At 40.9% G+C, this 15,486-nt stretch overlaps 2 protein-coding genes and 1 long non-coding RNA gene across 3 annotated transcripts; 2 read left to right on the top strand and 1 right to left on the bottom strand.

The window, feature by feature from the left end:
* The first annotated feature begins 242 nt into the window (after positions 1 to 242).
* LOC116196071 (MKI67 FHA domain-interacting nucleolar phosphoprotein) lies at positions 243 to 2,536 on the top strand. The gene is made up of 9 exons (XM_031525599.1): positions 243 to 408; positions 505 to 608; positions 742 to 856; positions 930 to 985; positions 1,087 to 1,134; positions 1,225 to 1,322; positions 1,645 to 1,714; positions 1,797 to 1,907; positions 2,228 to 2,536. The coding sequence occupies exons 2-9, from the start codon at positions 507 to 509 to the stop codon at positions 2,276 to 2,278; spliced, it is 651 nt and encodes a 216-aa protein (XP_031381459.1). The 5' UTR covers positions 243 to 408; positions 505 to 506; the 3' UTR covers positions 2,279 to 2,536.
* A 3,258-nt stretch (positions 2,537 to 5,794) lies between these two features.
* LOC116194534 lies at positions 5,795 to 8,292 on the top strand. The gene is made up of 3 exons (XR_004154456.1): positions 5,795 to 6,376; positions 6,453 to 6,516; positions 6,765 to 8,292. It is a non-coding gene; the product is annotated as an uncharacterized LOC116194534 (long non-coding RNA).
* Positions 8,293 to 10,265: 1,973 nt separating this feature from the next.
* LOC116197059 (RING-H2 finger protein ATL38-like) lies at positions 10,266 to 14,991 on the bottom strand. The gene is made up of 3 exons (XM_031527063.1): positions 14,415 to 14,991; positions 13,350 to 13,447; positions 10,266 to 11,281 (listed from the first exon to the last, which is right to left on the bottom strand). Exons 1-3 carry the CDS (start codon positions 14,571 to 14,573, stop codon positions 10,840 to 10,842), a joined length of 699 nt encoding a protein of 232 aa, XP_031382923.1. The 5' UTR covers positions 14,574 to 14,991; the 3' UTR covers positions 10,266 to 10,839.
* Positions 14,992 to 15,486: the final 495 nt, after the last annotated feature.

Genomic DNA, 15,486 nt, shown 5'->3' with positions numbered 1-15,486 from the left:
ACTTTGATTGTGAATTATTCCGACTTCAGGAGGCTCCGATTTCAAATGTGTAGGCAGCTCTATCCTGTTTGAATGGTTGTGCCGAGCAACATATTGAGAGTTGAGACTAGAGAATAGCTTTCTTCTTTCCAGTTTCCTTCAGGGACCATTTTGAGACTCATGTCCAGTTATGGGGGCCAAAATGAGATTATTCCTTTGTAGAGAATCTTATAACAAAATATAAAAAATATAATTAAAAGAGAAAACAAAAATTGAAATATATTGGAAATAAAAACCCTAGTGGTCTCTCTTCTCTCTCTCTCTGTCTTCTGCCTTACCGCTGCTCTGCTCCGGCTGCTCCACCTCGTCGTCCTCCTCCGTTCTTCCGCCGCCGAAGCAGCTGAGTTGTCGCCGACTGAGGGGGAAAAGGTGTTTAATCTGTCGCCTCCGTACTGTTTTTTTTTCTAACTGTGCATCGAGGGCTTGTGATGAACTCGGAATTGTTTGATGTCTTCTCATTAACAGAGATGGGGGCTAAGGCTAAGAAACTCATGCAGAAGGCGCTCAAGAAGGCCTCATCAAAAAATTCATCCCTTTCCGTCACTAAAACCGACGCTGCTGACTTCTTGGTATGTTAAACCCTTCATGTTGGGTTCGGCGTATTTCCAGCTGTTTCTCAAGCTTTTGTATGCTGAATGTCAATTCGTTGGTCAAATTTTAAGGAACTTTTTTTTTTCTCGCTTTTTCTTTCGGTTGTTATAGCCATTGGAAGGTGGTCCTGCGCGTAAGTTGCCGGAGCAGCAGGTGCGTGAAGATGCTGCCACAGTTCTATACATTGGTCGCATACCGCACGGCTTCTACGAGGAGGAAATTGAAGGTTAGGCTAGTCGTTTTGCGGTTAATGTGCGGTTCGTGTGATTTTCTTTTCTTAATCAGGTTACTGGTGACAGGCTTCTTCGGCCAATTCGGCACTATCAAGAGATTGAGAATCGCCAGGAACAAGAAGGTTTGTCTCTTGATGTTTTTGAGATGATTTTACGTGTTACGCAGCACTATTTGTTAATCTTGGACATGTGGCTAATGTTGCTCCTCACGGATGCTTCGCAGACAGGAAAGTCGAAGCATTATGGTTTCATCGAGTTCGAGTCTCCTGAGGTGATTTTTGCTCTGAACACGTCTCAGTGTGAAATGCTTGTCCATCCTTTGTCACTTCTTTTGTAAATGGTACCTTCCTACTGATTCCAGGTGGCTAAAATCGTAGCTGAGACTATGCATAATTATCTATTGGCTGAGCACCTGCTGCAAGTCCAACTTGTTCCTCCAGAGCGTGTTCATCCTAAACTGTAAGTCATGTTTATTTGTTTTTCTTTTCTTAATGTTATATCTGGATAATATGCGATGATCATTTTCAAAGTGTGTGGTATTAAGATTAGATGGTAACATTCTCAAAAAAGATAAGATGTTAAGTCAGATGTATGTCATTCTAATGATACTGTTGGTCAGTGCTTTGATGGAATTCCAACAACTCTTGGATAATGTCTCTTATGTTGATATGTCACGCACCTCTTTGTGTATTACCAAAGATACGGTCTCTTAGAGCATGCTAATAGCTTGTGTTTAGCTCGCTGAAAATATTTCTTGATATTTCATTCTTTGTATGCTCAGGTGGAGAGCTTTTAACTACAGATATAAGCCGCTAGATTGGGTCCAGATGCAGCGACAGGAACATAACAAGGTACTCTTCATGCATATTCCCTGTTTTCAGCATGCTGATGCTCAAAAGATGATTACATCATTGATATGTTTCCACTGTGCAGGAAAGGACATTGGACGAGCATAGGAAGTTGGTGGAAGGAATTATTAAACGCGATAGTAGGCGGAGGAAAAGGATAGAGGCAGCTGGAATTGATTATGAGTGCCCAGAAATCGTAAGAAGCCAGTCCCTTCACTTCCCTATATATGCTATATGTAGAAGGGTGTACTTATAATTAGTGATTCGATGAGGAAATCCATGAAGCTAGAACCAAAGCTGTTCAAATGGAAGAGTTCTTATCGAGCAACCTGAGATGTTACTGTGTCAAACATATAAAAAACCAAGATGACTCATTAAGGTCGCTTGTCTGGTAAAACTGGTAGTATGGAAGTAAAGTATCTAAGAGTGCAATATATTAGGCTTTGTCTAGTTGACTCTCTTTCCAGTAAGTTTGTAGGTGTTCTGGCAATTGACAGTGGCATGGTGAATTTGCAGGTCGGGAGCAGCCAACCAGTGCCTAAGAAGATTAAATTCGACGAGGGTTAGCCTCTCCATGAGGCAGGACAATTTTGTCTTACTAGCTTATGTATTAGTAAACAAGGGGATGATCAACTCTTTCGATGTTTTCTAATTGCTAGATATATAAAATAGCTTATGAGCTATATTAAAATTTGCTTCCCTTGTACTGTTGATTCACCTGGCCTGTGACCAAGCTGATTCGCATGTGGAATCTTTTGAGGGTGAATTGATTTATTACACAATTCACAGCATGAGGAAATCAAGGCTATATGAGTATCAGGGGAAGTATTGTATCGATAAAAGGCTCACACATGATTTTCAGCGTCTTGCATTGTCACTGCATGCTGTCCAATTGCAGTTAAGTGACTGTGACCTGCATGTGGTGATGATGGTTCATCAGTTGGATGAGAAACGTAGGCACTTGTTGGACAAGTGGAGATACGAATGTGTCTCCAGTTAGGTTTTGTAAATTACTGGCTTGATAATGAAGCCGTAAAATGTCTCGAGAAATAAGCCTATTACCTCTTGTTTCGATGGGTTCCTGAAATAGGCCTCTTGTAGCGGCACCTATGATTATTGATGAGCAATGTAAGAGCTCGATGGGTTGTTTTATTTGAACAGATAATTTGCTTCACTTAAACTATGATCTATCATTCCATGCCAATGTAAATAAGTAACTCTTAATTAGAACTTTATTTAGACAAAATGCTGTCACATACAAAGCTTATTAAAGAAAAACACAGGCCGTGTGAAATAACTAAGTCTGGATTATCGGCATCTATGCTCTGTGATGTTGTGACCTGATGAATATTGGCATTTATTATTTTTGGTATTACTTATTCGATTAAGAAGCTCAACATGCCTCTTATCGGTTCGAACACTACCCAACAATCAATTGGATGATGTTTGCACCAACCATTTGCTGATGCGATCTCTTGCCAACCATTTCCGGAGAACCTGTAGATGGGAGCGCCCCCAGGATTGGTATGCTCAAGCATGATATCATGGGACTGTCCAGCTGGGGTGTAACATGCAACCTTCAACCCATTTCCGTGGATCGCACTGAGGTATTGCGGGGGAAGCTCGTCCAAGTAAGTTGTTGCAAACCCGGTGAGTCGCAAACCAAGTCTGAGGTCAGTGCTCGAAACCTGTTTACTGAACAGGTACACTCGTTGTCCATTTCCAGGGTAGTTTGGGATCCTATGTGGTTGCTTGTTCTCTCGTCCCGTGTTGTCTGCTGCCATTCAAAGGTAGCCTGGAATTGTAGAGGTTTTATTTCTGCATCATTATATCGGCTAACCGGGATATATATAAGAGGGCAAAAGACGTGATCTTCATGAATCCACCCCAATTTGATTTGTATGAACTTGTTTGGAAGGGCAGGGAAAGCATGAGCCTCACACTTACTCCATTTTTCCTTCCAATACTACAAGCATCGCCCGTTTCCCTTGTACTTTCAGTCTTCTAGTATGATTTGGTTCGGTTTGGACTTGTAGGAAACTCCAATCAGATATGATATACGCCCGTCCCACCCCAGCATGCCTATCGATCCCATTCGGAGATCAGAGGGAATAACCAGATCTGACCAGTTTATGCTCACGCGGTAGCACCCTCCTCCTGCTGAATTACAAATGCAATAAAACAGAGTCGAACTGAAACAGAAAAGGTTTCCTTTGTGATCGGTTTTGAAGCATGATTTGGTCTCAATTTGGGATGTACTCAGAACTTCAAAAAATGAAAAGCTAAACCAAAAATATTGTCTCCAACACAAATGTCAGTAATGGTGAAAACTTTACGAAGAAGTAAACAAGAATTTATCACCTTGGTTTTGATATCAACCACACCACATATTGTTTCAACTTTGCAAGTCCTTATATCAGGCTCAAGTAGGGCTACTTTAAATGCTTTCCCGAGTTGCTCCTTGCTCTTAGAAGGTTCATTTTAAAGGAGTCCATCTTTAAATATTCTCTCTTAAATTTCTTTTGCGTTGGTCTGGAATCACTGATTCCATTGGTTTACTAGATCTTATTGTCGCTGCCATCTATTCCCATGGGCTTCATGTGCTTTTTGAGGACTTCTAAGAAGTGGACCTATCTATCTCAGAATTGATATTCAAAGAGTTAGGTCATATAACAGTGCAGTTTAGGTGTAACGCGAAACTGTTAAACCTGTTTCCGCAAAATCCCGTCCCAATGCACCAGGAAGCTGATTGGGGCAACCTGTTGCTTCTCCACTACAACGACTCGATCGGAAGCTGTCCAAGAGGTTATTATTTGCTGGGGTGTTTGCTGGGATGTTTGAATATGGTATCAGTTCTCTGTTGAACGGTTCAAAACCGTACTGGGGCGACAGTCCCCCACTGTGGAACTAGGGATGGGTGGAATGTGAGTTCTTTGCCCTTATTTGCATAACGTACCTTTCTGATTACTAAAATTGTGGCCGATTACTTATCCAATGCGTGCGCACATACGTATTTGCGTTTAAGCCCATCTTTTTCCATCTACAGCATGGTTATGCAATAGTATAAGACTTAATTATTACGTTTCCCGGTGTTTCCCAAGTATGGAAGATGGAGTGGTCCTTGTTTTTGTGTTTGTTCATTCATGAACTTACCTGGTAAAGCCAGTTATCAGTAATCCATGATTAAAAGTAATTTGTTGATGATCAAAATGATGTCGCCTATCAAAGAACGAACTCAACCAACTTAACCAGGTGTTACACATGGTGGAACTGGAACCGAAAGCGCTCAAGAGGCTTAGTTCGTAAGCATGTTTAATTTCCTAATCAAAATAGGGGCCAGCCCCAACGTTGTTCGAATTCTGATAGTGGCTATGGTATGAGCAAAAATATGAAGTAAGTGTTTAACTGAGAGTGAAGCCTATGATTTAGATCCCCTCTCTTTTGATATTCGAGATATCATGACGTATAGCATGTCGAGCGACGCAGAGCATCCAACAATGCATAAGAAGATTTAGTTGATTATTATCCTCATATATTTTTGTATGGTTAGGACGATTTTGTTCTTAACCTCATCTGAGAGTGCAAGTGCATCAAACAATGTAGCCGTAGTACAGTTCAATCGATTGCTTCCTTAGTATTGTTATTCGCTTTCGAGGAACCGTTCACAAGAAGTTCATACGGGCCATATTGTCATAAAGGATGGTTCGTTAAAGGGGCCGCATAATTTTTTTGGGTAAGTATAGATAGTAGTTGAGATCCTCTAGTCTTAAGAGTTACTACCTTGTTCAAATCGACCTTACTGTTCATGTTGGCACATAGATATTCTCGAGTAGTCCTACCATCTGTCGATTTTCAGTTTACAAGCGAAATTTTGTACTTTTTTTGCTGTTGAAACCACTAAAAATGTTGTCATCTATACCAAATTGCTTCTCCAATTGTTTATAGTTAGGGTGTAATGGGATCTCGGATGCTTGTCTTCATCCCAGCTCCTATTACCTCTTGTTTCGATGGTTTCCATAGGCCTCTCGAATATTGATAGAGTTCAGATACAACTTAAGAAGCGCAAAGAAGTGAGTTCAAATATAGTGTCTTGTGTTGACAAGTTATCAATATTAGACCCTCCATGAGGCAGGATAACGCGGGTTGTATTAATCGATATTGTGATTATTTATGAGCAATACAAGAGCTCGATCAAGACCATGATCTACAATTCTACGTCAAATTGAAAAGAGAAACTCCAAATCAGAATTTTATTTAGACAAAATGCTCTTGCATGCTAAGCTTATTAAATCCTTAAAACAAATTGAAAATCAATTTTGGATTATTAGCATTCTTGAAATGATCTCCCCATGACTATCAAGTTTAATTGCGTCAATTTTTTTGGTTGTTACTTACTCAATCAAGAAGCACAACGTGCCTGTGATTGGATCAAAAACTACCCAACAGTCAATTGAATGATCTTCCTGCCAACCATTTGCAGAGGCAACATCTTGCCAACCATTTTTCGACAACCTGTAGATCGGCATACCTACAGGATTGGGATACTCAAGCATGATGTTGTGGGACTGGGCAGCTGGAGTGTGACACGCAACCCTAAATCCGCGTGTGCAGATCTCGCTCCGGTATTGCGGGGGAAGCTCATCCATGAAAGTCCTTGTAAACCCGGTGAGTCGCAAACCCACTTCTAGGTCAGTTTTTGTAACCTTTTTTGTGAACAGGTGTACTCGTTGTCCATTTGCAGGATAGTTCTGGATTCTAAGTGGTCGCTTGTCCGATAGTCTAGTGCTGAATGCTGCCATTTGAAGGTAATTTGGAAATGTGCTGGTTTTGTCATCCACATCTTCATATTGGCAGACAGGGATATATAAGAGGGCAAAAGACACATTCTTCATGAATCCGGCCCCCAATTTGATTCGTATGAACTTGTTGGAAGTGCAAGGAAAGCATGAACGAAAACTGATTTGGGTTTCAGTCTTCACAAGTATCGTCCCGTTTTCTCTTTAACTTTCAGTCTTCTTCTAGCATGATTCAGGTTGTTTTGGACTTGTCCCAGGAAACTCAAGCCAGAGATGCTATCTGCACATCCCACCCCAGCATGCTGATCAATCCATTCGGAGATCTGTATCAATAACCCGACCTCCTGACCAGTTTATGCTCAGACAGGAGCACCCTCCTGTAGAAAAAAACAAAAAAAACAGAGTCAAACTGAAACAGAAAAGAATTACCTATATGTTCGGTGTTGAAGCAAGATTTGGTCTTCAAGAACTTCAGAAAACGAAAAGCTAACCCGAAAATATCCTCTTCTTTCTGCTTATCTAAAGCTGAAGAGAATCCATGTAACCATAATGTACCAATTTCCATAAATCACACTGTCTTTCAGACGAATAATACACCTGGGGATCAGAAGAGACCAAGAAATTTGTGTTTCCTTACCATCTGATGACAATTTGCATTTTATTTGTATCACATATAGTAAATTTACCAACTCAATGTCAATAATGGGAAAATCTTTACGAAGAACTATACAAGAACTTCTCACTTGGGTTTTGGTATCAACCGCCACACCCTATAGTTTCCGACTTAGCAAGTCCCTATTTCGGGGCTCATGCAGGGTTCATTAACTGGTTTCTTGAATTTGGGTTCATATTCAAGAAGTCCATTGATAACTATTGTCTCTTAATTTTCTTTTGTGTTGGTCTGTGTGCCTCGGAATGATTCTTTTCTCAAATTACTGATTCCATACTCATATATCACCACTTGTTCAAACAACTGTTTTCTAGTAGCTGCTTATGTTGCGTGTTCCGTACTATTTCTGTTGTCATTCGGTTTATAAACGAAAACTGTTTTCTAGTAGCTGCCTATATATGCTGCGTATTACATTGGTTTACTAAATGATCTTAATTGTGCTGCCATCCATTTGCTGGGCTTCATGCGCTTTCTGAGGACTATATGGTGCGGATCTATCCATCTCGGAATTGATATTCGTGGTATTATATTGTGTGACAGATCGGTTTGGGCGTAACACGGAACCGTTAAACCTGTTTCCGCAAAATCCAGTCCAGATTCACCGGGAAGCTGACTGAGGTAACCTGTTGCATCTGCAATGAGCCGGAATCCATCCGTAAGGTTGCTGTCAGTTCTCAGTCCTTTGTTAAAAGGTTCAGAACCATACTGAGGCTTCGGTCTTCAATGGTGGAACTCGGCATGGCTGGATTGTGTTAATTTTCTTTGACCTTATTTGTACAACTGTCCCGTTATGGGACAAAATTGGCCGAGCCAGCACGTACTTATCTAATGCGTGCGCATACTTGCTTTTGAGCCCATCCCAATGCTACCTAGGTACGGCAGACGGAATGATCCTTGTTTAAGGTTGTGTTTGTTCATTGATGAACTCACCTGGACAAGAAATGGTTCCTTAAGGGGAAAATGGTTTGTAAAGGACAGACAGTGTTGAGATCCTCTAGTCTTAGGATGAATTAAGCTGCTGACTTGTTCGAACCGACATTAAATGTTCATGTTGACGCAGGCATATTTGCGAGAGTTTCAGTTTACATGTGAAATTTTGTACTTTGTAATTTTTACTTTCTGTTGTTAAAGCCATTATCGATCTATATACCAAGATGCAGAATGCTTCTTTTATAATCGGATGCATGTTTATATCACATGCTCCTATTACCTGTTGTTTCAAAGTTTCCGAAATAAGCTTCTCAAATTTCGACGGAGTTAAAGTAGCATTATAAAGCGAGTTTCGTGGATATTTCCACTCTCAGTGTCTTGATGTATATTACCATCTCATGTTGATGGGTTATCGAAATTAGCCCCTCAGTAAGGCAGGCAGGATAACATCGTTCTTATTATCCATCTTTATTTCTGAAAAGGGAAATAATCTATTCGGCCGATTTTGCGGTAGTAACTATGATTATTTATAAGTAATATAAGAGCTCGATTAGTTGTAATTTTAATGGTAATTCACTTCAATTGACCATGATCTACGATTCTACCCAAACTCCAAAGGAAGCTGTCAACCAGAATTTTATTCAGGCAAAATGCTCCACATGGAAATACTGTTCCGCACATGGAAATCGAACTTTCATATCTTTTTATTGTAGCAAGTGAATAGAATCACATTGAGTTTGGGTCTAATTGCATGAATTCTTTAATCGATCAAGAAGCTTCACATGCCTCTGATTGGATCAAACACTGCCCAACAGTCGATTCGATAATATTCATGCCAACCATTTGTTGAGGCAACCTCTTGCCAACCATCTCCAGAAAGCTTGTATACGGGATCACCTCCAGGATCATCTGCAGGTGGATGATACTCAAGCATGATACTGTGCGACTGTGCAGCTGGGGGTGTCACACGCAACCGTTTAACGGCCGTATTGCGGGTGGAAGCTCAGCCAAGTAAGTCAGTGCATACCCTACAATTCGCAGACCCCATATAAGGTCAATGCGCGGCACCGGTTACGTGAACAGGTGTATTCGTTCTACATTTGCGTAGTAGTTCAGGAGCAGGATCCTAGTTGCTGGATTTTTCCCCCGTCCTGTACTGTACGGCTATGCCATTCGAAGGTAGTTCTATCTTCTGCATCATATCATATAGGCGATCACTAGCCATGCCTTCATCTTCTGAGAACTTAGTAGGGTCTTGTAATGTAACATATATACAACCGAAGGCAGTCAAGAATCACACTCGGGCAGCGATCCCTCATTGTCGACTCAATGCTGTGGTTGGAAGAGGATTAATGTAGGACACTGCATTAAATGAAGTGAATACAGATGTTTTGTTTCCGGATCAGCCATCCGAGCTGAATGAACTTGTTTCATGTAGAAGACAATACATATATAAGCTCACATGTTTCTGCATCCTCCCACGAATCATTTCTTTCAATTCTATTTCTTCAAGCCCGATTGGCTTAAGGTTCCGGATCTTATCAAAATCTGAACAAAGCACGACAGACGCCCACCCACCTGAGTGGGCAAAGAACTCGTAAAAGCAGGAGTCGAACGGGAGGAACCGGACCAAACTCCAGCTCAACCCTCGGGTTCGATAAGCTATTAAAACGGGACCCTAGTGAACTGTGAAAATCATTTCTTTTCGGTTAGTTTTCGAGTCTTGATCTATACTTGATTAAAAAAAAAAAACCTGGACTGCACAAAAAACCCTGTTCCATTGGCTTTTCGAAAGCTAAACCATTTACCATCTTTCAATCAACCGTCCGAATCCAAAGCACTCTTCGTGCCCAAGAAAAGAGAGACAGATAATTTAACCATTCCCTCCATGGAATCGTTTAGTGTGCCTTGGCGTTTACACGTCACACCACGAAATTAGATCTAACGACTGGCAGAAAAACAAAGAACAGTTGCTTGGAGTGACCAAATAAGCATTCAAGAATCGACAAAAGAATTTGAGAAAGGACGATGGAAGTCGGCCAATGTTGGTTTTATCAGGATCTGATGCGCCTATCTTGTATTGTTAGTCGTGTCTTGTCACCTCCCTTTTCCTAGGGAAAGCTGAAGAATTCGATCAACTTTCTTCAACAAAAAATCGTAAAGGAAATAAAACGGAAGCGTAATTACGAAGAGCAACAGAACAGAAGCATCCCCAAAGCTATTTCAAAGAACAGCAAAGTTGCCCAAAACACAAACAGGAAAAGAGAGAAAAAGCCGGGCTCCTTTTGTCAGTGAGAAAGGATGCTGCGAGGCCCACGCACTGATCCGAAACCAATAGAGGATTCCCCGATCAATTTCTGCTACAGAACCCTATCGGAATCTTTTACTGTGATCGAGTCCCTATCGGAATCTTTTACTGTGATCGACAGTATAGGCACGCCATTATCTGTTTCTTTCCCATCGTTGGAGCCAGGGAGAGATTTTCACAGAAAGGGAGAGAGAGAGAGATCAACTAACTGCTTCAGCAATCTTTTCAAGCTAAGGATCGTAAGGTCTACTACAACTGATGAACTAGCAAAACTGCCCACATAAGAACTATTTACAGTAGGGAACTGCAAGAGGAAAAGACGCAAATGAATACTGACACCAAATACAAATGTAATTTAGACCGAACCAACCATGTCAAGCTCTATACAATGACAAGCTCGAGAAAAAACCTGCTTTCTTCAATTTCAAGATACCTGTCCATTTGATGGGCTCTCCAAATGCCGGTCCACTTTGTTTCCTGAGAGCTGACTTTGATCATCATTCGCAGTGGGAATGCTCTCCCGAGCTTCTGTAGCGATGCTATCAGGACCATGGTTATCTTCTTGGATGGGGCATGCATGATGCCAGCCAACCGTTCGTGACTGGAAGCTCTGACCAGCATAGACACAATTTGGGGAGTGCACAAGGAAGGGCCCAGGCCCACGGTGAGATCGGAGAGCCGAACTGAATAAGGGCTGCATAATTCGCCTCTTTTCTGAGAATTCACGTAGTGAGATCCTGCAGACGGGACAAGTTGAGTGCTGCTGGAGCCATATGTCTATGCAGTTTGCATGGAAGGAGTGCCCGCAATTGGGAAGGATCCGCAGCATGTCTTCATGGTGGTATTCCGCGAGGCAAACTGTGCATCTAGAAGAGATAATGACAGTGGTCAGAGGTAGAACTATTGATTGTACGAACAGAAAGAAGCTCTAGCATATTCTAGCAAATGCTGAAAGGACAGGGGGATGTATTGGGAAAATGCCATAAACAGTTCTGGTCCTTTAACTCCCTAATAAGGTCAAGGTTTTAAGGGCCGTTTGAATTTAAAGTTAAAGTTATTTTGATTTTGATTTTGATTTTGATTGTGGAAAATGACAAATGAGATGTGATTATAAATTTGACTTGGGAAACGTGTGTTTTTGTTTTGTAGTGTGTTGAGTTAAAGTTAAAGTTAAAATTTTTGAATTGGGAAATGTGTATTTTTGTTGTGTAGTGTGTTGAGTTAAAATTAAAGTTAAAGTTAAAATTAATGCACTGTGAATCCAAACGGAGCCTAAAGCATCTTCACTCTGTTGTCAGCAAGAAGAAACTTGTTATAACTCCCTCAAAATTCACACAAGAGTACTACATCTGCCAACTAACTTCTGTACATTAACAATTACTTGATCTTCCACAAGAGCTTAGAAGATAATATGGCCCATGTAATAAAAAGTCACCATGTTCAGAACAATCAATGCAGAAGAAAAGAAAAATCATATGCAGAATATTTTCAATGATGGTGGATGAAATCGGTGTCATAGTGCGGTCCAGCCCTCATCCTATTTTTGTAAGCTTAAGCAGGCAAGAACAACTTGGAGGATGAACGATAAAGAGACTGCCAAGATAAGCTGGCAATCTTCCACTTGACAATAGAGATGGGAACATAAGCCAAAATTCAAATTACAAAAAGTGGCATACCATCTGAACCCCAAATACCAAATCATATATCATATATATGGAAAAGAGATTCCTATTCAAGTGAATTACTGAAATCAGATACATGCATGTCCATCCAAAAGGAATTTATCATTTGAGATACAATTACCTGGCACACTAACACATATTATGCTCGCCGTATTGTCCTAGTAAATGAAGGCTAAGAACTAATCACTAAAATACTAAACTAAATTCACCACTTGTGCACTTGCAAAATTTGCTTCTCTCTCTCCCCCCCCTCCCCACCGCGCCCGCACCCCACAAACCCCCCCCCACAAACACCCCCCCCCCCCCCCCCCCCGGCGGGTCTAGAAACATTGCACTTCTTGCAACTGGGACTGGGAGACCAACAAAAACTACACAGAGATTGGATGAATTGCATCGACCGCAATAAGTTCTGCATATGGGATTGTGTTGATGTCATTGAGATGTATACATAATACACTAATGGCTACTCTACCAAGAAAACCATCTAATTTTATGAGGAGGAGGTGTACATGAAGAAAGACGTCTAACTTCATTTAGAATCACAGGACACTGTAGGAATAAAACCGAGAAAAGACCAATCACCGAATATAAATGCGTGAAAAAAGTTACATATCTAAGCAACAGCATATCTTATACACAGCCTCACTTTGCAGGTATTTACATGCAAAATCTGTTTCAGTTTTTGTATTTTCTCTTTTTGGTAAGTTGCTTCACGATCCATACGCATCAGGAGCACCATGAAATAAGCAACCAAGCCTTTTGATTTTTAATGTGGATAAAAGGACGGAGGCAATAGCAGCCTCATTATGGCCATGGTAGTTCTAATGGCTGCTCATTCAACTTCAAGAAATAAAGTTCATAAGCTTTTACAAAGTGGCATGAAGTCACTCTATAGAAGATGTGTGATGTGTCCAAAAGAAACAATATGGAATTTTATGAAAAAGTATCACCTGCCAAACAAACTTCAAGCAATTACCACTAGGTACAACGTTCTGAAAGTCCCATAGTTTTGCATCTCCATAATGATACAAGCACTTGAATAATAGAGGCATCATCCTCTCACAAATAAAATAAGGAAAAATGTCATTCCATCCCTAAAAGTCTCCTTTAACAGAACTAACTGTTGAAGACATACAGCATTGACAACCAATAAAGCAACTTTCTCAACAACAAAAAGAACAAACATCATTAAGGGCAAGAAATGGGAATGCAAACGAGAATAAAAGTATTCAGATTCAAACAAGGCACTTACTGAGTATCATCAATGGTAGAGAAGAACTCGTCACTGTACTTTTTTGTTGGGAAGTTGGATACTACTACAGGCTCTAGACCATGTAAACCCCGTTCTAGCTGCGTGCAAAGCAGGATGAAGAAAGATCAATAACCATCTTGAGAACAGAATACCCTGAAAAGCATAACTATATTGTTGAAGCCAGAAGCTTCATTGACTCTATTTTGACCTGAATGACAGGAAATTAGTACAATCCTCTCCTTTCTGCTGATTGTTCAGTTTAGTGATGAAAAATGAAATGGGAAAGAACAAACGCCAAAGTAAACGAGAACACCATCATCATAGATAGAGCCCAGGAACAGAACAAAAGGAAAAAATGAAAAGAAAAGGAAAAACAAGAAAACAAACAGTAACAATCTTCCAAAGACAAATAACACTCTATCCTCATAGAGGCAAACAGCAAAATACTGAAAGAAACACCACATGAATCATGATGACCAATAATGAACCAAAACAAGAAAGACCACACTCCGACAGCAGGCGTAAATGGCAAAACAAACGAAAAGTTCCAGATTACTAGGTAGGCGATGGAGAAGGAAACAGAGGAATGAGCAAAACAAGCAGGATTTGGTTAAGCTGACCCAAGTACAACCACCAAACAGTCGGGTAAACAGACAGGACGCTCAAATTTCCCCAGAATTTAAATGAGATGAAGCGAATAAAGCCAAATGAATTACATCAGACACCAACCGCGAAATAAAACGAAGGAAAAAGAGAAATTGAAATCATTGCAAAGCTTTCCTTTTGGGTGAGAAATTACCGAAGCATGAGTCACAAAAGGAAAGGCTCTTTCTTTGTGATCAATCCAATGACAGGACTTGATCGGGAAGCAGAGAATTTCAAACAAAATTCTTCAATTAATCTAAATAATGCTATGGATGGAGACCCAGAGACTGATTTCCGGGATGGAGTTAGCTCGCCAAAGGCATGGATTTACAATGCCAAGAGCACCACCTTAGTTCTGCGACGAATTCCGATCAGGTTGACTAGCAACCGATTAGAGGGCAGGGAAGGGTCGGTACTCACAATGCTAAGATCAGATCGGGAGGCGAGAGGGAAAGAGCGGCGGGAGGCAGAGAGCTGAATCCTCGCGCAGATGAGGCGCGTGCAGACGAACACGATGAACATCGTGCTCACCGCGAACCCTATCACCGTCATCACCAGGTTTATTCCATTCGACATCATTCTCCTCCTCCTCCTTCCTCCTCGGCCACTCACTCTCCACTCTTTTATCTTCCTCCGCAAAATCCGGAGCTCAGCAGCTCTGACACATTTCCCCACCAGAAGACCAGTTAATTTCTGCGACGCGGCAGCATCACCGCGAACTGACAGCAGCGGAAGTGGAACGGCGCGACGGTGGCCCAGTCAGTAGAGGGGGTGAGTGGGTGCAGTGAGCGAAGGCGGCTGTGGCTGCCGTGATGGGAGAAGGAAGCTGGAGATTGGAGCCATGTGGGGGGGAAGCTGAGATTTCTCAGCAGCAACAGCAGCCGCAGAAGAAGCTTGGGGGGAGAGAGAGAGAGAGACAGATCAGATCTACTCTAGAGAGAGAGAGAGAGAGAGAGAGTGCAATTGAGAGCTGCCACAGCGACTGTGCAAATGGAAATTGGGAGCTGAGAAAGGACTGTGAGCATAAATATTTTGGTTTTTTTTTTCCCACCAGCGCAATATATAATTTATATTTATATATCCAATTAAAAACGACTGTGAATATTTACCCAAAAAAGGACTAATGAATTTCCCTACATTATTCATTATTTAATTTAATGATGCATTTTTTTCATTTACAAGGACTACACATGAAAATATCAATTATCAATCAATCAATTATATATAAAAGTTGGAGTGCGTAAACGAAAAAGCGTCATATAAGCGAAATTACAAATCCTCAGTTCCGCATTGTATTGACATTTCGATTTCATGCAGTTCAATGAATTTACATTATATTTTGCTTGTGCCATATTCGACGTATTTTAGTTACATGTCCATATCATTTGTATATAATTAAATTTCTTGAAAATTGAACATTTTTTCAATAATTGAAAGCACTAGTTGATATGTATGAAATTGTTCAAATTCAATGTTTCATATACTTATAAAT

The sequence above is a fragment of the Punica granatum genome, chromosome 2 (assembly GCF_007655135.1).
Source record: "Punica granatum isolate Tunisia-2019 chromosome 2, ASM765513v2, whole genome shotgun sequence".
Taxonomy (NCBI): domain Eukaryota; kingdom Viridiplantae; phylum Streptophyta; class Magnoliopsida; order Myrtales; family Lythraceae; genus Punica; species Punica granatum.
The sequence above is the reverse complement of the archived record's forward strand: the minus strand, read 5'-3'. Positions and strand labels throughout refer to the sequence as shown.

Excerpts from the sequence above, each read along its gene's own strand:
- LOC116196071 (XM_031525599.1), top strand. The coding sequence starts at position 507 with ATGGGGGCTAAGGCTAAGAAACTCATGCAGAAGGCGCTCAAGAAGGCC. Across the intron at positions 609-741 it reads CCGACGCTGCTGACTTCTTG|CCATTGGAAGGTGGTCCTGC; the intron begins GTATGTTAAACC and ends CGGTTGTTATAG. Across the intron at positions 1,908-2,227 it reads ATTATGAGTGCCCAGAAATC|GTCGGGAGCAGCCAACCAGT; the intron begins GTAAGAAGCCAG and ends GTGAATTTGCAG.
- LOC116197059 (XM_031527063.1), bottom strand. The coding sequence starts at position 14,573 with ATGATGTCGAATGGAATAAACCTGGTGATGACGGTGATAGGGTTCGCG. Across the intron at positions 13,448-14,414 it reads CCCGATCTGATCTTAGCATT|CTAGAACGGGGTTTACATGG; the intron begins GTGAGTACCGAC and ends CTTTGCACGCAG. Across the intron at positions 11,282-13,349 it reads TCTACCATTGATGATACTCA|ATGCACAGTTTGCCTCGCGG; the intron begins GTAAGTGCCTTG and ends TATCTCTTCTAG.